The sequence below is a fragment of the Panthera pardus genome, unplaced genomic scaffold, assembly GCF_024362965.1.
Source record: "Panthera pardus isolate Hobbes unplaced genomic scaffold, ASM2436296v1 HiC_scaffold_8, whole genome shotgun sequence".
NCBI classification, from domain to species: domain Eukaryota; kingdom Metazoa; phylum Chordata; class Mammalia; order Carnivora; family Felidae; genus Panthera; species Panthera pardus.
Window position 1 is genome coordinate 9,595,135 of NW_026527013.1, and position 22,129 is coordinate 9,617,263.

General features: G+C 57.2%; 1 protein-coding gene across 1 annotated transcript in view; it reads right to left on the reverse strand.

The window, feature by feature from the left end:
- Positions 1-22,129, reverse strand: part of LOC109254011 (voltage-dependent P/Q-type calcium channel subunit alpha-1A) — a 277,715-nt gene that overhangs the window by 51,861 nt on the left and 203,725 nt on the right. The window contains 7 exon segments of the mRNA XM_053897324.1: positions 2,015-2,121; positions 2,808-2,867; positions 7,290-7,419; positions 8,701-8,839; positions 10,286-10,749; positions 17,508-18,323; positions 20,209-20,315. Coding sequence (XP_053753299.1) covers positions 2,015-2,121; positions 2,808-2,867; positions 7,290-7,419; positions 8,701-8,839; positions 10,286-10,749; positions 17,508-18,323; positions 20,209-20,315 — 1,823 coding nt within the window.

Here is a 22,129-nt window from a genome sequence, read left to right on the forward strand (position 1 = left end):
TTGAAATTTTCCCTGGACCTAGTGTGGGGCCCTCCAGCCACCTTGGAGGAATCGCTCAAATAGCTGACACAGGGAGGGACGACTGTATTTCGTTACCTTCTCATATATACTTCAAAGATCTTTAAAAAAAATTTTTTTTTAACATTTATTTTTGAGAGAGTGAGACAGAGCACGAGTGCAGGAGGGCCAGAGAAAGGGGGGGGGGGGGGGACACAGAATCCGAAGCAGGCTCCAGGCTCCGAGCTGTCAGCACAGAGCCCGACGCGGGGCTCGGACTCCTGGACCGCGAGATCATGACCTGAGCTGAAGTCGGACGCTTAACCGACTGAGCCACCCAGGCGCCCCTAAAAATCTTTTTTTTTTTTTTTGAAGAAAACTGGTGCTATCTTGATAGGAAAAAAATTGTATCTTGTTTGTATTTTATATTTCTCCAAATTCCAAGGAGGCGAAATTTTCTTCATTTTTACTAGCTGTCAGCATTCTGCAACATTTCTGTTTATATCCCTTCCCTTGCCCACTTATCTACTGAGTTTCATGTTTCTTAGTGATTTGTAGCTGCTTTTTACATATGAAGGCCATCGATTCCCTGTCTTATTTGTGGCCATCTTTCTCCCCTCATTCGCTGTGCATTTTACTGACTTTACTTTTTAAAAGTGTTGACCGTTTTAATAACGTAGCCACACTTTGGATTTTTACAAAATCTCTTCGACTGCTCTAATACTGAAATAATCATTTAAAAAAGGGAGGGGGGGAGGCGGGGGGAGTGAGGAAGAAGGAGAGAGAAAGGAGACGAGGTGGAAGACGAGCAAACCTAGAAAGAGGAAAAGAGAGTAGAAGGCAAAGGGGAGAGGGGGTGGGAGGTCTGGCCAGAGTCAGAAATACAATCAGCCCCGGGACCCTCGTCGTCGGGCTCCAGAGGCTTGGAGGCGTCCGGAACCCTGGAACTTTCTTGCTGTTCTGACACAACTTGACCGTATCGTGTCCCCAGGGGAGAATCCGAGCGTGGCCCGCTTTGGTCCTTAAATTGGAAAGGAGCCACCGCTCTGGCCTCCTGACAAAAGGAGTCTTCACTATTGGGTTGGGGGGCCATTCAAGAACCCCGTGAGAAGGACGCGAGGGAGCAGAGGCACGAGGGAAGCCTCTGATTTCTCACTGTGGGGGTGAGGCGGGTGGGAACCCCTCTGAGACTTTCCTTTCTGGGATTGACCCACTGCGGTGGGCACACACAGGGTCCGCCAAGAAGACCTGGGGGTGAAGGGCCGGCTAGGTCTCCTCAACCTGCCCCAAATGTCTAGAACTTGAGGAACGCACTGCCGAGTTCGCTCTCGGGGCCCTAAGACCTCGCGGGTGCTCAGCCCTTGGGTACCACCTTGGAGCCATCTTGGAATGGGTCCCCACAATTTGGGTGCCATCTTGGAGAGAATGGCTGCCCGGCCCTTGGGTGCCGTTCTGGGATGGCTACCCACGACCCAGGGGCCATCTCGGAGTTGCACAACGATGCATGGCCTTTCAGAGGGCAGAGAGTCTTAGGACCTGCCGGGACACGTGAAGGACACACAAGGGGAGTCACCAGGTCCACAACTACTAAGCCTGCAGACACAGGGCGGGGGGGGGGGGGGGGTCCGAATTCTCATGCACATTCGTTCCCTGATTTTCTTTTTAGGGGGTCTCGAAGAGACAGCGGTTGGGGTGGAGCTTGTAGAGCAGAGGGAGGATGAAATGTCCCGGCGGGGCTATTCTACTGAAAGCAGCGGAGCGAGGGGCCAGTGACGTGGCTGCGCGAGGAGGTAGAAGGTGGGGTCCCTTCTCTTCCTTCCTCCACAGGGGCCGTCATGCAAAAGCCAGTCGAAGCTCTTCCTGGCGTAGCATGCGGATGTTTCCCCCCCTCCCCCAACCTCCCAGAACCCACTCTCCCGTCTCTACGCCCTGAGAACACGTTCCCTGGTCCAACGGGCAGCCCCCGGCCGGGGGCGGGGCGCAGAGAGGCAAGTGGAAACCTCAGGAGGACACTTACGTGAAGGCAAAGGCCACCAGGGCCCCACTGACCACTATGAAGTCGAGAATGTTCCAGAGGTCGCGGAAGTAGGCACCCTGGTGCAGGACGAGCCCCAGGTCGATCATCTAGGGGTGAGAAGAGACGGTGCTCGGGTCCCCTCGTCCCACTTGGGGGAGCAGTCCCCACCCTTCCAGTCTCTGGGGGGAAGGGCACCAGGAGGGGACACGCGGAGGGGAGCCCAGTGGACCTCCCCATCTCACGAAGGGCAGTTCTAGCCTGCTGGTTCTTAGGTCCAAACCTCGATGCCCCCCTCCACTCCTCTTTGTCTCATTCCCCAACGTGGAATTCCCCAGGAAGCCTGGCAAGAACCTGCCCACCTTCTCCACCACCCTGGCCTGCCCCCCACCACCCTCTGCCTGGCCCGGTACAATCGCCTGCTCCTAGATCTCAGCTCCCACCCGCCCTGCCCCTCCCTCAAGCCCATCCTCCCCACCGAGGCCAGAGGGTGCCCGTGGCATGGGCAGGAGTCAAGTTCCTCCTCTGCTCAGAGCCCTCCATGGCTCCCACCTCGCTCGGGGTAAAAGTCAAAGTTCTCCCCGTGGCCCACAAGGCCCCGCCGGATCTGTCCCTGTCACCTCCCTGCTCTCATCTCTCCGCCCTGGGTTCTCCACTCTCCTCACTCACTCCTTCCAGTTCTCACCGCTGCTCCAATACACCAAGCATTTCTAATCCCCCCGGGGAAGCCACCTGCGCCAGGGTGGCATTCTTGAGAGTGAAGTTTCCCTTGGATCTTGGCTCTCTCAGCACTCACCTTGATCACCATCTCAAAGGTAAAGACGCCTGTAAAAACGTAGTCAAAATACCGTAGCACCTGTAGGGGATCAAAGCAAAGGGGCAGCAGATCACTGGCTTGCTCCAGCAGAGTCCCCAGGAACCTAGTAAAGGCCCACTGGAGCGTGTGGCCCCCAGCAAAGTCCCCAAGGAACAGACTCTCCAAGCAGAGGGGGAAACACGGCTGCCACATACAGTTGGGCAGGGTGGGCACTGTACAAGGGCCCCTCCCACCCCGTCTCATAGTGCAGATTAGTACGTTGTGTATGAAACTGTCCAGCAGATGGCAGAAAAGTCCTAACAAAACCACTCAGGGTGGTTTGCTTACCCACGGGAAGGGCGCCTTTTTTTTTTTTTTTTTCATTTGCCCAAAGCTCAATATAAAGGAAAGGTGATCTTAGGGACGTTCCGGGAGGACTGTAACCCTGTTGGCGACCGGTCTGACCTCCTCCCCACGCCCTTGACCTGCTGGGTCTCCTAGGTGAGAAGTCCTAAACATGACCGGCCTTCTAAGCCAGACATTGGGGGGGGTCAAACTCACCACCGTGGTCTCCCCCAGCAGATCTGCGGCCACATCGTCACCATGGTGGGGGGATTCTCCCCGCACCCCTCCCTCCCCCCCCACTCCCTCGTGCGGGGCCAGGGCTGGGTGGTCTCCACCTGGCTGAGCAACGGCCCGCAGCCTGGCCCCTCTCCAGGCCATGCCACAGCACGGCTCTGGTGTGGCCTTGGCAGGAGGATGTGGTTATGCTGACACAGCAAGCGCACGTTGGAAGGGCTGATATTTACTGAGCACCACCGCCAGAGGGCGCCCGTGAGCACCGGAGTCCGGTTAGGGTCCTTCTCTGCCCTAGAATCCTCTACGGCTCTGATCTCACTTGAGGTAAGGGCCAAAGTCCTCCTGGTGGCCCCCGAGGCCCCGAACGATCTGCCTGGTCACCTCTATGCCTTCACCTCCACTCACCGTCCTTTGTTCACTCTACACCTGTCACTCTGGGCGTCTTCACCGCAGGGCCTTTGTACAGGTGGTTACCTCTGCCTGGAATGCTCTCCCCCATGTCCTGCCTGATTCCCTCTTTATGGCTTGGCTCAACTCTCACTTGCTCGGTGAAGCCTTCCCCTACTGCCTGTTTAAAGTCCTACTTCCTGGCGCTCGCAATTTTCCTTACCAGACCAACCACCCACCCCTGCGAACGATTTGTTGTCATTTGTTATAGTCATCAGTAACCTCATCGTCCCCGTTCCTGACCTGAGGTCAGCCCCACGCGGCCAGGGACGTTTGGCTATGCCTGTAGTGTCTCCAGCTCATAACACAGGCTCAAGCATACAGTTGGCACTCAACAAATGTTTGCGGAATGAATGCATGGGTAGCTGGAAGGGTCCTGGGGATCTGTGTGGTCACACCTCACGTTCCCGTTACGCGTGGGGCTTGAAGGGCCATCAGGGCCCAGAGTGGCCAGGATGGCTGGCTCCCTGAGGTGGGGGGGTTGGCAGGTTCAAGGTGCTGGAAGGATCTGGGTGCAGAGAGAGCAGTTTAGGTGCACCGGGCGGAGGGCTCAGCAGGGCCAGAGGCCGCCTGGCGCTCTGTGAGCTCTGGGAAGGCAGGGACCATCTGCTAACCTGTCACTCCTTGACGTTTAGCTCTGTGCGTGGCACATACTATTTGCTCATTAATTGCTAAATAAAGCAATGAATGAAAAGCAGAGAGGGGGTGCCTGGGTGGCTCAGTCAGTTAAGCGTCCGACTTCGGCTCAGGTCACCATCTCACGGTTCGTGAGTTCGAGCCCTAGGTCAGGCTCTGTGCTGACAGCTCGGAGCCCGGAGCCTGCTTCGGAGCCTGTGTCTCCCTCGCTCTCTGTCCCTCCCCCACTCGCGTCCTGTCTCTCTCTCTCTCCTTCAAAAATAAATAAACATTAAAAAAATTAAAAAAAGAAAAGAAAAGCAGAGAGGAAAAAAGGAATGAGGGGAGGGGGGGAGGGGCAGGCCAGGTGGTCAGGGGAATCAACTTCTGGAGAACTGAGGGGTTGTGAGTTCGAGCTCCCACGCTGGGTGTCGAGATTACTCAGAAATAAAATCTTATCAAAAAAAAAAAAAAAACAACTCTGGAGAACCGAATTAAGTCGGACAAGAGGAAATCAAGGAAACCGAGAGACCAGTAAATCAGGTTTGACTCTCTCGGATGTGCGGATCCTTTGCCCTAAGCAAATGACAACTTCCTGTGGCTCGGTTTACTCCAAACAGGTGCTCGGGCTCATTTATCCCAGGGAAACGCAGATCAAAGTCCCAGAGAGCCTCTGCGTCATACCCACCAGGTCGGCCAAAGGAGTCTCCAGGCCCCAGGGTTGACAAGCCTGGGGAGCGGGGGGTGGGGGGGGGGGCACGAGGTTGGGTGACAGAAGAGAGGCACAGAATTATTCCATCTGTTTTCGTGTCAGAAATGAGCAACAACACCCAACTAAAACTAGAGTAGCTAAGCTCATTCCAGAAGGGAGGTCCCTTCTGGTTACCGCTAGGGTTGGGTTATCCAGCGTGGACCCTTGGGGCTGGGGCATTCCCCTTGCGGGGGCTGCCCTGTGCCCCTGAGGGGGCCGAGCACCCCTCTGGGTGCCAGTAGCTCCCCGTGGCCCACCCCAAGTCGTGACAACCCAAATGTGTCTCCAGACGTCCCGGATGTGAACCCTGACTTCAGAGGGGGGGAAAGGGGGCACTGAGGAGATGTGCCCGGTGTGGGGGGTGGTTTTGTTTCACTTCCTGCCCCGTCGGGGGGGGGGGGGTCTCCAGGGATCAGCTGGCCGTGTGGGGCCACAGTGCCCTTGAAGAGGGGGGCGGTTCGAGGAGAGAAGTTTCAGCTGCAAAATGCAGCAGGCAGGGGCCGGGATAAGGCTTTGCAGACGCCCCGTGGGGCTGGTCCGAGCCCCGCCGGGCTCCCTCAGGTCCAGGAACCGCAGCGGTACCCCCGCCAGTGACAGAGCCTTCTCTGACCTCCTAGAGTCTGCAGGGGGGTTGCTGACCGCTCCTGGGACACCCCCTCCCGGGCTTGGCTCCCTGCAGTCCCCCGGGGTGGGGAGAGCTGGCCATAGAGAACAGAGCGCAGCCTCAGCCCTGCCCTGGTGCTCGTTTCTTCCGGGAGCCGTGTTCTAATTATTTCCTTCCAGCTCCCCCCTCGGGTCCCCAGGGGCCCTGCCAGGCCTGCAAAGGAAGGGAAAGTGCAAGGTAAGCTGCTGTCGGGCAGGCTTGATTTATGGGGCTTGCCAGCCTCACCAGGCTCCTAACCTACTTAGCGAGGGCGGCAGGGCCTGGCTCCCAGCGGAAAATGTGCCCCTGGCTCCGGGCAGGGGGGCATCGATGGGGGGGGGGTGCAGGGAGGAGCTGGGGAAGGAAGTTCTGCCACCGGTGTGGAATCTGCCAGGCCCTCGCTAATCAGCGCCTCACTTTCCCCTCTCAACCACAGGCATGCGCCCATTCTTGCTGGGCAGGACTTAAGGGGAGCCATGCGCACAGTAGGTGCTCCAAAAACGGACACAGTTGAGGGAAGCAGAAGGAGCGACAGGGGAGGCAGCATTGGGATTCTGCCGTGTGATCTCGGCCAGGTCACTGAACCTGCCCGAGCCTCAGTTTCACCATCTGTCCAATGGGGATACCTGGGAGAGCTTACATGCCAAGTGCCGGGGCTTGTGCTCTGAACACAACCGCCACTCAGTTATCAGGAACCGTTAGCAGACCCTGCGCCCCTAAAAGAGAAGCCTTGCAGCTCTCCAAACAGCTGAAAGTGTAGGCTGTGTTTCTGCGCCAAGAGAGTTCTTTCTCTTGGTTCTCCTGGGTGGCTCAGTCGGCTAAGCATCCGACTCCGGCTCAGGTCACGATCTCGCGGTTCGTGGGTTCCAGCCCCTCGTCGGGCTCTGTGCTGATGGCTCAGAGCCCGGAGCCGGCTTCGAGGTGTGTGTCTCCCTCTCCCTCTGTCCCTCCCCCACTGGCTCTCTCTGTCTCCCCCTAAAAATAAGCATTTAAAAAAAGCAGCGTCCTTTCTTTCAAAGCTCGTGTCAAAGCCAAGATCAAAGCCAAGAAGTCTGTTGGGTGAGGCCCGGCGGCCGAGGGGATACCTGTGGGGCACCCCTGCCTGGGTACTCCCTACGTTCCAGGCAGAGGGTGCGCACCCCCACCTAACGCCAGCCTCGCTCCCCCTGCCCGGGATTTCAGCAACTTCCGGCCCCTCCTGCCCTCGGCCGCCTTTCCCCCACCAGGTGCACAGTCACAACTCCCTCGAGGGACGTCCCGCCCCCAAGAGCATACGCGACCAATCGGGGCTTCCCCACCCCCACCGGAAGCCGTGGTGAGCCCAGGGCTGTGCCCAGGGGTACCCCTGACATTCCCTCCAGCCTGGCTGGCAGCGTTGAGGACGCAGGGGAAGGTGGCCCGTAGCAGAGCGGCCCGGCCAGCAGGGCGCCCGCGGAGCGGGACTCACGTTGTTTCGCGGTGCGTTGGGCTGCACGGGATCCTCAGCCGCCAGGGCGATGCTGCTCATGGCAATGACCATGAGGATGCACATCTCAAAGTAGCGCAGGTTCAGGATGTAGTGGCACAGGCGGCGAAGGCTGTGGGGACAGGTGGGCGTGCAGGGGTCCACTCAGACTGTGGGCTCCCAAGCCCTTTCCTCCTGTAATCTCCTTCTGTCACCCACCACCACCTGAGCTCTCTGACTCCCAAGGTTCTATACCCCACCCAGTGTCAAGATCTTCCCCCTGGGGGCCCTCTCGGGGGTTCACGGAGCCCCAAGAAGGTGGCGGGGGGGGGGCCCTCGGCCAGGGAAGATAGTCACGGGCCCCGTGGATAGGTTCCTTTCACTTCCAAACAACCCTCTGGGAAAATCTTGATTCCCGGGACGAGTTGAAGAAATACTGTCCTTGATTCTGCAGGAGACGAAAGGGTTTTTTATGCATAAAATACCCTATGGTCAAACAAAATTGGGAAATTCTGGGTTAAACAGATTTCTTTTTCTTTTCTTTTTTTTTTTTTTAATGAATTGAGTGACCTTAGGCAAGTTGCTTATCCCCTGTGCCTCAGTGCTCTACCTGTGAAATGGCCGTAATAATGGTGCCTACCTTACAAGAATGTGAGGCTCCAAAGAGTTCATATATGCCTGGCACATAGTAAGGGCTCCAGAAAATCAGTTACTGAAATGATTAATCGCGGGCCTTATCAGAGCCTTTGATGGGGTACTAGGATAACACTTAAGTACTTAACCTCTTAAGTGGGGCTAATAATATTAATAAATATGTCACAAGGTTGTGTGAGTTTTCTTGGTCAGGAAGCATTTTGCGGGACCAGGGTTTCGAGGAATAGCCTCCAGAAAGACGCAACCCTCCATGAACCACCGTGACACACATGTAATAAGTCTCTCCCCTGAATAATCTTTCCTCCTCAAGGATGCCCAAGACAAAGGACTATGGAACTCAGAGACCATCTGCCTAGAATCCAAATCCTTGTGGAGCAGAGGTGAGGAGCCAGAGCTCAGGGACCAGGGCCGCCAGGTATGACGGTAACAGGTTGCGCACTGCACAAGGCAGCCACGTCTTAGGGGTGCCTCTCACATTACAGACCGTGTGGAGTTGAATATTTATGACAAGGATTTCTAGCTGATGGCAGGAAGGGGTCTTCCCCGCTCCCCCAAATCAGTACTTTATGAGAAATTTCTCTCTTATAGGACTTGAAAAGAGCATCAGTTTCTCATCTGCTCAAACACCCCCTATGGGACTAACCGTGATCTGGGCAGCAACTCTCCCCGTTACCCTCTGTCTGCGCCTGCCCTCTGGCTTGGCTTCGAGTGCCCCAGTGGGAGCCCCGGGCCCCCTGCCCTGGCCACAGGCCGTACTCACGGGTTGGTTGTGGACAGGATAAACATCGAGCTGTACGGGGGCATGGGCTTGGGGCCGTCTTCCCCAGGGTCGTCTTCCTCCTCCTCCTTCTTCTCTTCCTCCTTTTTTGGCAGTGGGTCTGGGTTGGCGTTTTTGTTCACTGTGGGGACAAGAACCAACACAGGGCTCCCTCCGTGATTTCCCACAAGCCTCTGGGCTCCGGGCCGCTCCCCAGGGCAGACAATAAGCGGCTGACATTTACAACGTGCCTACTATGTGCCAGGCACCACGGTATGTCGGTGAATCCTCACGTGACCCTACGAGGTTTGTTCTTGAAAAGCTCCGTTTTACAGACGATGCAGCTGCGGCACAGAGAGGTGAAGTGACTTGCCTAAGGTCACACGGATTTGAACCTGGTCCCAGAGTCGTCCCTGCACTCGACCGCTCGGTAGACAACCTTGAGTCTGGTGGGACCCTCACAGGATATTAACACAAACCTGCCCCCATCCCACTGGACTTCACTTGGAGGCAGGTGACATGAGCCCCAATAGCCCCACTTTACAGATGGTAACACTGAGCCCTCTCTTCGTCAAACTGCAGGGTTTGCCCCCATTAACACCCCTCTCTTGATGGGAAGCGTCACTGCCCTCCTGAGCGTTGATTCTGCAGCCTAACCTTGCTAGGAGTCTGTGGGCAGGCGGAGTGTCCCTGAGCCTCAGTATTTCCGTCTGAAAAATGAGCACAGTGACCAGAGTCACCCTGTGGGACTGCGGTGGGCGTTTATTAAGCAGACTCACGGAAATCTCCTACACAGAACTGACAAGTAAGAGGAACCATCTAGTTACATCTAGTTCAGAAATAATAAGCTCGGTGGGTCGTTTCTAAGTTCTTAGTGCTCCTCTGACCCCAATCATATGTGGTGAGGGGTCTGGGGGTCAAAAACTGCCAGTCTCTCAAGGGTCTAGGCCTGAGCCGTGCAACAGTGGCTAGTCCAAACCACGAAAGGCTGTAAGTGTAAAACACACTGAATTTCTAAGACAGAGTACAAGAATAAGAACGTAAAATAGACGATTAATCACGTGAAAAATACTGATCATATGTTGAAATGGTGGCATTTTGGACAAATAAATAACACTTTGGGTTATTAGAGTTCATTACACCTTTTTCTTTTTTCTTTTTTAAATCACTCCTTCCTCCCTCCTTCTCTCCCTTCTTTCTTTCCATGGCCTGCGTCGCATTTCTTTTGGACAGCGCTGCTCTAGGCAATCATGTGAGGCCCCCTCAATTTCCATCAGAAGGATCCATGGTGGCTTCCCGGGTCCCCCCTGGGAATTTGGGATGCAGGCAATATCGCTAAACCCAACCGAGAGGGGACAGTGTCAGGAGTTGTACACATATTAACCCTCCCGGCAGTCCCGTGGGGGCGGGACCCACATTTTGAGAGGGTGCCCATTTTGAGAGGAAGAAACCGAGGGCAGAGAGGTAGGCTCAACTGTCCAGGGTCCCCCAGCCAAGCCTCCGGGGACTGGGCCCGAGGCGGCCGCTCCGGGGGACCCCGGGTGCCCCGCCCGGTGATGTGTTCAAGCGAGGGGGGCGGGGGTCTCACCTTGGACGACGGTGTGGTTGAGGGGGGGCGGGCAGGCCGGGGGGATGTCCACCGTGGTGTGATCGGGTTTCCTGGCAGTCTTTGCTGAGTTGGTCTGTGTGCTGCTGGGGTTGGTGACGATAAGGCTGTTCTCGGGGGTCTTGGGGGGGCCGGGGTCGGACGGGTCCCCCGGGTTGTTGGGCACCCGGCGCCCGGCGGCGTTCTGGGGGTTCGCGGCCACGGCGGGCGGTGCTGGCACGGGGCCGGGGTCGGTGCTGTTTCCGGTCCTGGAGGGGCTCTGGGGCAGGCCGGGGCGGCCGAGGCTGTCGTGGGCGCCGGCCGACCCCGCGGTGGCCAGCTTGTTGTTCCTCATGTTGTCAATGTCCTCGGCCAGCGGCGGGTCCTGGCGGCCCAAGTCCTGCTGGATTGGCCGGGTGGTCGACAGGTTGGGGCCCGACACGGGGACCCCGGAGCCCTGGTTCTCTCTGTAGAAGGCAGGCCAACGAGAAAGGACCCGTAACGGAGTTAGAGGCATAGAACGCATGTTCTGGACCCCGCCCCAACTTTCTGCCAGAGCCTGCATTCAGCCTACAGGCCCCCCATGAGCTCCTGGGCAGGACTGGGGCGCACGGTGTTTTCTGGAGTGGCTAAAGCAGACACGGGGACACCATCCCTCTAGGGGTACAGTTGCCTCGTGGCTTTACATGCCTGCAGTATTTACGTCCCCTCCCAAAGTTCCAGTTTGGGGGAGCACACAACACAGGCAAGTAAACAACGTAAAAAATAACAAAAGTCATAACAGCAAACGCCTCAGTAACACAAGCTCGCAGGTGCCGTTCTAAGCACTTGACTTGTAACCTCCCCTGTGTCCTCAGCCCCGCGAGGCGTAATGACTGGCACCTGTTTTACAGATGAGACCATTGTAGCCCAGAGAGGTTAAGTCTGTTGCCCAAGGCCACACAGCTGGTAAGTGAACTGGGTAATTTTTCACGGGGATACAGGTGTGACGGGCACAGGGCATCCCAGGCAGAGGGAACCCAGCCGGTGCAAGGGTCCTGAAGTGGGGACAGGCTTGTTGAGCTTCAGGAGGCTGGTGTGGCTGGAGGTGGAGAGGGAGGGAGACGCGGTGGGTAGGAGTCTGGTGCCTCAGTTACTCGAATAATTAACACTACGCAGATGGACACGAGAAGAAAAGAGCCTGAGCGTTCGGGGGCACGGGGGGAGGAGACAGAAATGTGAAGGGTCCCGGCTGATTTTCCACCTCGGTGCCCTCCGGGACATCAGCTCTGCGAGGCAAGGGGTTTATTTTTGTCTCTCTTGTTCACAGCTGTGCATCCAGCGTCAGAACAGGGCCTGGCACCCGGCACGCGCTTGGCCGCTTCTCGTCGAATGGTCAACCAATGCCCCCATTTCTCAGATGAGGACACTGCGGCCCAGAAATCCCACAGGCCCAGACCGCTCATCGACCCCTGCCTCCCCCCCATCTGCACACTCACCCCTAGCTTGCCAGACACCCCCCCCCAGGAGCCGTGGCCCCAGGGAGGGCGGCTGGGGTCTAGGGCCTGTCTGGTGCCTCCTCGGCTGGCCCCAGCTCCGCCCGCCTGAGCCAAGTGGACCTGGCCCCCCAGTCTGCTCTGTTCACTCTCACACGCCCCTCTGGACCCTCGGTCTTCGGACGAGGGGCCTCATCCTTCCCCAGTCCCTGTGTGCCGGCCCCGGTGGAGTCCGTTTCCCGGAAACCCCAGGATATCTGTTGTCTATAATCTCAATGACTTCTCCCTCCAGAGGGTTCTACGATCCAGAACTTCTCTCTCTGGGGCTCCTGAAAGGCTGCCCCAATTCTGCTTCCTGTATCGTCCACTGCTCCTCATAACAGCTCACCGTGTACCAGACTCCACAAAGCAACTCCTGTGATTCTCAGAATCGCTGTGGGAAGTGGGTAGTATTGTTAGTCCCATTTTACAGATGAGGAAACCGAGGCTCGGAAACGGGAAGGGCCTTGGCCCGAGGCCGCACAGCCACAGCCAGTTGGTGGCAGAGGTAGCTTGGAGCCCAGACGACAGGGCTCTCGTGCCCATACCGCTAAACCCCTACCCGACACTCCGCTTCTCTAAGCAGCCTGAGATCTCCCCGAAGGCTTAGCCCAGCGCTGATGGATGCGGGGGCATCCTTGGCACTCGCCCTCATGGCCAAGGGCGTGAGCCAGCCCCTGGCTCCGTCAGCTCATTAACTTCTCAAACAATCTTAGGAGGCTGGGGTCACGATGCCTCCCATTATACAGATGCGGAAACTGAGTCCTGGAGAAGCCGAGTCGTAATAGAAAACGGTTTTCTCAGGCTGTCCCCACCACACGCTTGCTCAGGACACCGGAAGTGAGCAAGAGACAGCACGTAGATCATCAAACCGTTCGTTGACCAGCTGGGAGATCAGGAGCCATCGCGGGCACCACAGCCCAGGCCCGATCTGGAAACGTCCATCCACCTAACCCTTCTTCGTTTTAGTTCTGCATTTTACCTTGCAAAAGTCCGGTGTTTTTAGGAGGCGGAAGGGCAGGCCCAGCTGGGTTTCTCCCTTCTCAGTCACGGGAGTGGGCCAGAGTGAGCTGGGTTTGAGTCTCGGCAAAGCCACTCGCTAGCTGTGTGACCTTCTGGGGTTTGATTAACCTCTCTGAGCCCCGGGTCTCTTGTTTTAAAATTAGGAATATAGCAGCGGAACCTTGCCTGTAACTTGGGGACTACGGTGGGGATCCTGGAGCCGATGTGCTATGTAACCATTGGTGAGAAACACTCAGCCTGTTTCTAAACGGTCACCGGGTGGGCGTGGTAACTTCCCTGAGTCGCTATGAGGAACACACGCGTTACCGGGCCGAGGGCCGGGTTTTAAACCCGCTGGGTTTAGAACGTGCTTGGGACCAGTGACCCTTCATCCTTCCCGACACCCCTCTTTTGGAATAGGAACGTCTACCCCACGTCTGTCCCCCGACTGTATTCTGGAGGCAGGGAATCTGTCCTTCCAGTTTCCCGTCCACAGAGGGACAGGGATTTGGCCCCCAAATGGATCTTACCCAGAGTCTCACCCACACCCGACTTAGAGGATGAGACTTAGGATCTCCGAGCTGGTGCTGTGACGGACAGGTTTAGACTTCTGGGGATGCTGGGGTGGGGAGGTGAGTATACGCCGCCCGTGAAATGGACACACGTTTGGGCGGGGGGCGTCAGAGGGCAGACGGCGTCAGAGGGCAGTGGGTCGAACGGTGGCCCCTCCAAAAATATGTCCAGATTTTCCTAACAAGAGAGACCTATCCCTAGCACAAAGCAGGCTCGGGTGAATTTCTCTTTCAAAGAGAACCTAGATCCCTCGGCCACCGTGTGAAGAGGTCACACTAAAGAACACAGCAGCTGAGACCATGGTGAACCTCGTGGGGACGTCAGCCTCCCGCCCGGGGCCGGGAGCCCCTTGTCTGGATGGAGGGGCTGCAGGCGTTCTGTCCTGTTTGGCTCCCTCTGTCGACCCTGTCTGCTGTGGAGCCTTCCTTCCGAGCTCAGCCTGCAAGGCCACCGCACATCGATCTCCAAGGAGAACTCAAAAGGGGCAGAAAACTTTGAAGTCAGGCCCCTTCCCCCTTCCCTCCTGGGGACGTGCATCATCTGCCCGGAATAGGCAGCCGGTTGCATAACCCCGTCTGCACCGCGTGCCTCTGACAGCTAATTACTTCAGCATCCTTCCGCCAGGGGCGATGGCCACCTTGCCCGGGGCGTGCTCAGGCCCCCAGGAGCAGAGGACGGTCCTGCTTCCCTGGGTCACCAGGTCTAATCCCCACAGCCACCTCTGCTGGAGGTGGGACTAGCATCAGGCCCACGTTACAGGTGAGGAAACTGAGGCCCGGAGAGGCAAAGGCATTTGGCAGGTGTCCCCCAGCTGGGAAAGGGGTGGGCTGGACTCTGGTTCTACAGATTAAAAAAAAAAAAAAAAAAAAAAGTTTATTTATTTATTTTGAGAGGGGGGAGGGGCAGAGAGAGAGAGTGAGAGAGGGGAGAGAGAATCCCCAAAACTCCACATTCAGCGCAGAGCCTGACTCGGGGCTCGACCCCACGACCCTGGGATCATGACCTAAGCCAAAATCAAGACACCCAGGCACCTCTGGTCCCACAGATTTTAAGCTACGGCACCACTTGGTGAAGAAAATGTTGCAGTGGACAGCCTGGGGGCACGGAATGGGGGTGCTGGAGCCACTGGCTAAGGCTCACTGGGGGTGCTGTAACATCAGGGCGTTAATGGATGGCGCGCCCCTCTTCTCCCCACGCAGGACAGACTGTGGGGCTCAGCGGTCCCGGATGTCTCCTTGCTCTTCCTGGGGTCTGGGTTTCACGGTGATGGGAGGGAGCAGGTGGAACTACGGCACCGAGATGTCACTTCTGGGGTGACACAGATCTGGGCAAAAGATTTCCCTGCTCAGCCGGGTCCAGCAGGAAGAACTGCCCAGGTCTGGGACCCACAGCGTTTAATTGGGAGTCAGGGAAAGCGATACCTTCCCTTTGGTCACCCCGGGGTGCCACCGGGCTCGGCCGCCCGGCGTGGGGGATCTGGGCGCAGAGGCTACTGAACGATGTAGAATGAATGAAATAGAATGTGCTTCCGTCCACTTTTCACCGGGATGAGCTGGGCGGGGGGCATTTAAAGCTGGGGACGTCGACGAAGAAGACAGGAGGTGTAATTGGGGGAGAGACAGAAAGGAAACAATTCTATGTATATTATCAATGTTTTGGAGAAGGAAAAACACAGCGTGTGTCTGGGAAAAGGTCTAAGAAATGACAAAAAGGAAAAATGCAGGTGGCAGACCCCTTAGGCTGGGTTCTTATCCCACTGCTGCTATCGGCTTGCGGTGCCCGGGGAAAATCCCTTCCCCTCTCTGGGCCTCAGTTTCCCCATCTGTGAAAGGAAGGAGCTGGGGTGGTCACTCTAAAGGCTATGGAGGCAAAGATGTTTTTTATATCTACTGATGAGAAAATCCTAATGGTGTAAGTAATACTGATTAACAGCAATAGCCATCCAGCTGACTGGACGGCTCAGTCAGTTGAGTGACCGACTCTTGGTTTCGGCTCAGGTCATGATCTCACGGTTCATGGGATCAAGCCCCACATCCTGCTCGGGATTCTCTGTCTCCCTCTCTCTCTGCACCTCCCCTGCTCAGTCTCTGCCCCTCAAAAATAAGTCAACATTAAAAAACAAAAAACAAAAAAAAACCCAGGTGCCTGGTGGCTCAGGTCATGATCTGGCGGTATGTGAGTTCGAGCCCCGCGTCGGGCTCTGTGCTGACAGCTCAGAGCCTGGAGCCTGTTTCAGATTCTGTGTCTCCCTCTCTCTAACCCTCCCCCGTTCATGCTCTGTCTCTCTCTGCCTCAAAAATAAACGTTAAAAAAAAATTAAAAAAAATAAAAAAATAAAAAAATAAAAACAAGAATGACAATAATAGTAAATATTAGCAGTTGGCAGTATTAACAGCAACAGTGAATCACTAGTCCTTGATGATGGAGTTAGGTTCTGAATGCTGTATTCTACCTACATTAGCCTTTCCTTCATGACTTTCTTTCTTTCTTTTTTTTTTTTTAAAGCAGGTTCCAGGCCTAGCTCACGACCCTGAGATCACGACCTGAGCTGAGATCAGGAACTGGACCCCCGACCGACTGAGCCATCCAGCCGTGCCCCCTCCGCCCCGCTTCACGACTTTTTAACGTCCCCGACACGGCCGAAAAATCTGCTCGTGATGACCTGCGTCATCGTGACTCCGTTCTACGTATCGGCGTATCTCGTATGCGTGAAATACACACCCCATCTCCCCAGAATGCGGCTACTGGACGCACTGAAGGAACACCAGACCCGATCGCATATGGAACTTCACCAAGGGGCGTTCTCCACTTTGGAAAATCTCAACACTGGTGGCCACTCCCTCGTGTCACCTGAACGGCCCACAGCACCCGGAGCCAGCCAGCATTTCCAGCTGTCGCATTCCTGGGGGCTCTGCACGCAGGGCCTTGCACCACTTAACTTTGCCCTCTGGACTCTTCTCGACTCAAAGTGTGGTCCTTGGACCAGCATCAGTGTCCCCTGGGAGCTCCTTAGAAAGGCAGAATCTCAGGCTGCACCTGAGACCCAAGGAATTAGAATCTGTAGCTTCAGAAGATCCCTGGGGATTCGCGCACACATTCAATTTTGGTTAAGTGCTGGCCTAGTGCCTATGTCATATAACAGAGCCACTTAAACACATCATTAAAAAATCAATACGATGCCCTCGTGGTGATATAAAAGAAAACTAACGGGACATCAATGAATATAAGAACGATGTCTGTTTCAACATCGCTGGGCTCCTATATATAGAATCACCACGGGACCGAAGGAGTGTTCCAAAATACCAAGAACACGAGGATGCTGTTTCCCACTGGGCAGGGCTCTGGCCTGGAACAGGCCTCCAGAAGCCTGAACCCCGCTCTCCTTTCAATTCCGAGGGCCCAGTGTGGCTTTTCAGATCCTTCGGGCACAGCACCAGGTAAAAAAGATGGCTGCCTCATTAACAGCTAAAAACGGTCCGCATGTACCGAGTACTTAAGGTGTCGGCTGCTCTTCTGGGTTTTTTGCACGAGTTATCTCTTCATTCCAGCAACGACTCAAGTGGACCCCCCATCTCCATTTTACAGATGGAGGAAACGGAGGCCCAGAGACGTGAAGTCACCGGCGCCAGGTCACACAGCAACTACATGGAACAGCGCCAAGAATTCGGGGGGGGGGGGGGCGTGGGGGGGGGCGCGGGGAATTTCTCATAGATGTTCCCAGAGACATGGCACCAGGGCGAAATGGTGGGTCTGCAGCCTCTGGCCGTGCCACCTACTGCACGTGTGACCTTGGGCAAGGCGCTCTACCCCTGGGTTTCCAATCTGTGACACTGGGATCCATCTGCCGAGGGGGCGGGGGTGGGGCGCAGGGCTGGGGAAGGGACGGAGGGCTTGGGGGCGGGGCGCAGGGCAGGGGGCGGGGCGGTGGGCAGGGAGGCGGGGCGCAGGGCAGGGGCGGGGCGCAGGGCAGGGAGGCGGGGCGCTGGGCAGGGGGCGGGGCGCAGGGCTGGGGGGCGGGGCGGACGGTGGGGGGAGAGGTGGAGAGGACGGAGACGCTCCACCAGAGGAACGGGCCACACGGCCGGCGTCGTTACTACCGCTGCCACCAACCCAGATCAGGGGTCACACCCACTTACTTCCTCCTCCGGTGGCGGCGCTCTCGGTCCTCCCTGCGCGCTGCGTCCGCCTCGTAGGAGGCCGGGGGGCCGTGCCGGTGCCGCCTCCTCCGCTCGCCGCCCTCGGGCCCGTCGCCCTCGCCGCCCTCGCCGCCCCGGGCCGGCCGGCTGCCCTCGCGGTGCCGGGACCTCCGCTCCGCCTTGTCCTCCGCGCCCTCCTCGCCCGGCCGGCGGTGGGCCCGGTGCCGGCGCGGCTCGCCGTCGGCCCCCGTGCGGGGCGAGCCGCTGCGGCTCTCCCTGCTGCCCCCCTGCCGGTGGGCGTGCCTCCGGTGGGGGTCCCCGGCCTTGACCCGCTCGGCCTCGCCCTCCCAGAAGCCCGGCTGCTCCAGGCCGCCCTCCCGCGCGTGGTGGTCCGACTCGCGGCCGTAAGGCCCCTCCCGGCTCAGCTCGGCCTCCTGGCTGCCGGCCCAGGGCCTGCGGGGGTCCAGGCCCATCGAGCCGCTGGGGTCCCGGGCCCGGTCGTGGTAGCGGGCCTGTTTCCTGAGGAAGTCCTCGGCTCGCTGCTGGCCGAGGCGCTGGTCCACGGTGGGCTCGGCCGCCCGGCTCTTGTTGGTGTTGTTGTTGCGGTTCTCCTGGGGGTCGACCACCAGCGGCCGGTCCAGGTGGGTCTTCATGTCCGGCCGCAGATGCCGGGCGTACGAGGCCTTCCAGCGCTCGTCTGGGTCCATCTCGTTGTACAGGGCCTCCCGGCTGGCCAGCAGGTTCTGCTTCCGCATCTCGCTGGTCCGCTGCTCCCACACCGACTTGGTGGGCTTCTGGTTCTTCTGCTGCTCCTTCCTGCAAGGGAAGGGTGGGGGTGGGGGTTAGAGCACTGGGCCACGTGGCCTGCTCAGGCCCCTCCAGCGAATGTCTCGGCCTGGGGGGCCTCTCCACCAGGGAGGGTATTTCAGCCCAACCAGGTGGCTCGGCCTGTGCTGAAAACTCAAGCTGGCTGGGCATCCTGGCCTAGCCAGGGCCTTGGCCCAGGTGGGCATCTCCATCCAGCAAGGTGTCTCTGGGTGTGACTGATGGGGGGGGGCGGGGTCTCAGCCCAGGTGGGTGTTCCCGCTGTCCTCTCCACGCTTCCTCAAATTGTAGCACGTGACCCCCTGGGGGATGTAGCCTTGATGGTCAAAGTATCTTAACCTCCGGGATAAGCCATCACAGTGGACGTTGGCCTGGAGCAGATTCTGGAATCGTCCACATGATCTTTTAATTCTGGGTCATGGAGGGTCTGGGTGGTCCCAGGGGGAGCCAGGGTGGGCACTGGGGAGTCTTGGGCAGTGCCTATTTACCCAACGGTGCCTATTTACCCACAGGGCCGGTGCTGGCCAGCCTGTGGCCCACTCTGGGGTATACAGACTTCTCTAGGGTTTTTGCGGGCATTGATAGTTTTTTGTGTTTTTTTTTTTTTTACATTTATTTATTTTTGAGAGACCGAGAGAGACAGAGCACAAGTGGGAGAGGGGCAGAGAGAGAGAGGGAGACCCAGAGTCTGAAGCAGGCTCCAGGCTCTGAGCCGTCAGCAAAGAGCCCAACACGGGGCTCGAACTCAAGAACCGTGAGATCGTGACCTGAGCTGAAGTCGGACGCTCAACCGACTGAGCCACCCAGGCGCCCCCATTGATAGTTTTATACAGACCACCACCTTCCACAGACTGCACACCTAAACTCACTTGTCTGATTATGTGTTTTCCTGGGCTCTCCTTTCACAGCCACCCACTATGGCAAAGAAAGCCCCCTCCCCACCGTCACATCATGCACTGTCCCTCGGTGTGCAACGTCCCTGGGACATCCAACACAGGCAGAATGTGGGTTGGCTCAACGCATCTCCCTTTAATCAAGATACCTGAACTCTCACCACCTCACCGCCTCCGATTCACCAGGGAACTCTGTCCACTCTACCTTTCATGATGTGTCTAGAACTCAGCTACATCCATCACCACGGCCACCACCCTACTGCAGTCCCACGAGCTCTTTTGTATGGACCAATGAATGTAGTCTCCAACCTGGTCCCCTGACTCCCACCCTTGTTCCCTACAGCCTGTTCCCTTGACAGCTGCCAGAGGGGGCCCATGAGCACCCGAGTCAGGTCTTGCCCCTCCTGTGCTCCAGAGCCCTCCATGGCCCCCATCTGACTCAGATCAAAAGTCCACAGCCCACCCGTGACCCTGCATGATCTGCTTATCACCTCTCTGCCTTCACTTCCTCCCACTCTCCTCCCCCCCTCCCTCTACTTCGGTCACAGTGGCCTCCTTCATGTTCCCTAAACACACTAGGCACATTCCTGCCCCAGGACCTTTGTGTATACTGTTCCTGCTGCCTGCTATGATCTTCCCTAAGATCCCCCTGCCTGGCTCCTCCCTCACCTCCTTCTGGTCTTATCTCCTTCTCAGCCAGGTCTTCCACGGCAACTTTATTTAAAGTCCCAACTCTCTCCACCCCTGGCTCCCCCTACGCCCCTTAACCCCCTATTCATACCATATCCCCAGTTTGCTAGAACAATACTTGGCACGTAAGAGGCGCTTATTCACTATCTGTTGAGTACAAGTGGGCGGTAGAGCAGAAGCACCTCTTCCTAAAGCTCACCCCTGTCAGGGACGGGTCCTTGCCCCCAAATTCTTGACTGGGAGGGTGTAGACGTGAGGACCCTGGACAGCATTCTGGAGTTCGGGGCACTTACACAGCTATGGACATGTTGGCGGCTGACAGGGGACTCACTTCTGCCACCTCCTTGGCTTTCTGCAGGGCCAGCTTCTGGTTGGCTGCCTCTTCTTCTTCTTGTTCATCCTAAAAGACACACGGGGTCCCTGTTCACAAAACATGAACCAGGTCTTGGGGCCTCACTGCTGACCCTACTGCCACCAAAGGGCAACATGGGAAAATATTTACAAGCAGGTGTGGTCTGGGCGTCGACCTCCCCGCGCCCCCCCCTGCCCCGCCCCGAGCCGAGGCCCGCAGATTGGAACAGGTGCCCCGTGTCGGTCAAGTGTACTGCTATCCCCTCTAGGTGCAGGCTCAGTCTCCAGCTCGTTCTTAATCCTGTTTTAGGACACAGCCAGGAGAAAACCAAAGGGGAAAGAGACTCCCTTGCTTTCCCACAATGGAGACTTTTCTGCACCCCGTCTCAACGAGCCGGAAATTAATGCGAAGACCTCCCTCTCACTCTACCTTCTGGGTTAAGCTCTCCGAACCCAGACTTTTTAAAAACACTGACTAGCCCCCACATGCAGAAAACCTGGCCCATTCCGTGCACTGCCAACAGCTTCCAGAAGGGGAATCGGGAGAGGAGCTTATATTCTCGGCCGGTTAGGTTCAGAGAGGAGGAGGGTGGAAGATGTTTTACAAACACAGAAGAAGATGTTTTGGGGCTTTAAAGCCTCCTTCAGCCTTCATGCAGGGCCTTGTTCGTAAAACAGAAAAGCCCACAAAGAAAAAGCAAAGGAAAAGCAACGAGGAAGGAATGGCCAGAGATGAACCCACCAGTCAGAAGTGTCGGGCTATGTGGCAGGGTGCCTCTCCCCCTGCACTGTGATCTCTGGGGCCAGAAGCAACCTTAACCACCTCGGAAACGGTCAGATCAGGACGCTCTGTCAGTGACCACACAGAGGTGGGCCCCCGACCAGCCACCCCGTTCTCAGAAGGCCTTCTTTCCTTCTGGCATCTCACCCAGCGTTTCTCAGAGCTGGGTCCCTGGACCACCTGCCTCAGTGGCATTGCAGATGCAGGTTCCCAGGTCCCACCCACCCCCCCCCCCCCCCGGCCCCGAAAAACCCCGGGCTGGGCCCCGTGGAATCTGCATTTTCAACAAGCTCCTGGGTGAGTATCAAACACACTCGGGCTTAAGCAACAGTACACGTGGTTCAGAGCACAAGTTCTGGACCCACGTGGATTCAAATCCCAGCTCCTTCGCTTACTGTTAACGTCGCCTCTGGGTGCCTCGCTATCCTCACCTAAAATTTCCATTCTCCCCGGCTCTCCCACCTGAGCACTTCTCACCCCCTGAGACACTGATTTCGTGTCTGTCTCTCCCTCCCGAATGTCAGCCCCGCGAGGGCAGGGCTTTCTGCCTTTTTGTTCACTGCCATATCCTTGGCTCTTAGACCAGGCTCTGCTCACGGGAGGTGCTCAAGAAATGCTTTTTGAAAGACACAATCTGTAAAAGGGGGGCTCAGAGAACTTGATTCCGGGGGTTTCTGAGAAGATTCGATAAGACCAACACATCGGGGGCTTAGCGGGGTACCTGCCTCAAGAAATGCCCAAGAAATACCTGCAGGATAAATGAAGGAAACAAGTTGGTCTGGAGGAGAATGTCCCTACTAAATAGATGATCTTGCCTTTCTCTCTCCCCTTCTCCCATGCTCCCGGCGCACCCTCTCCCCCGTGACAGCCCCTGAGGACGGGCTCTTGGAACTCGGATGAGCATACGGTTGGATTAGCCCCTGGAGCCAGCCAGCTCCATGGTGACCAGGCTCGTGGCCGTGTGCTTGGGGTAGCAGAGCCTTCCGTTTCTCCTCCCCGCCCCCCCCTGCCAGTCAGAGCGGGGCCCGGGAAACTCTCTCTCCCCCCTGCCAGGCCCAGCAGATGGAGGGTTTGGCAACGTC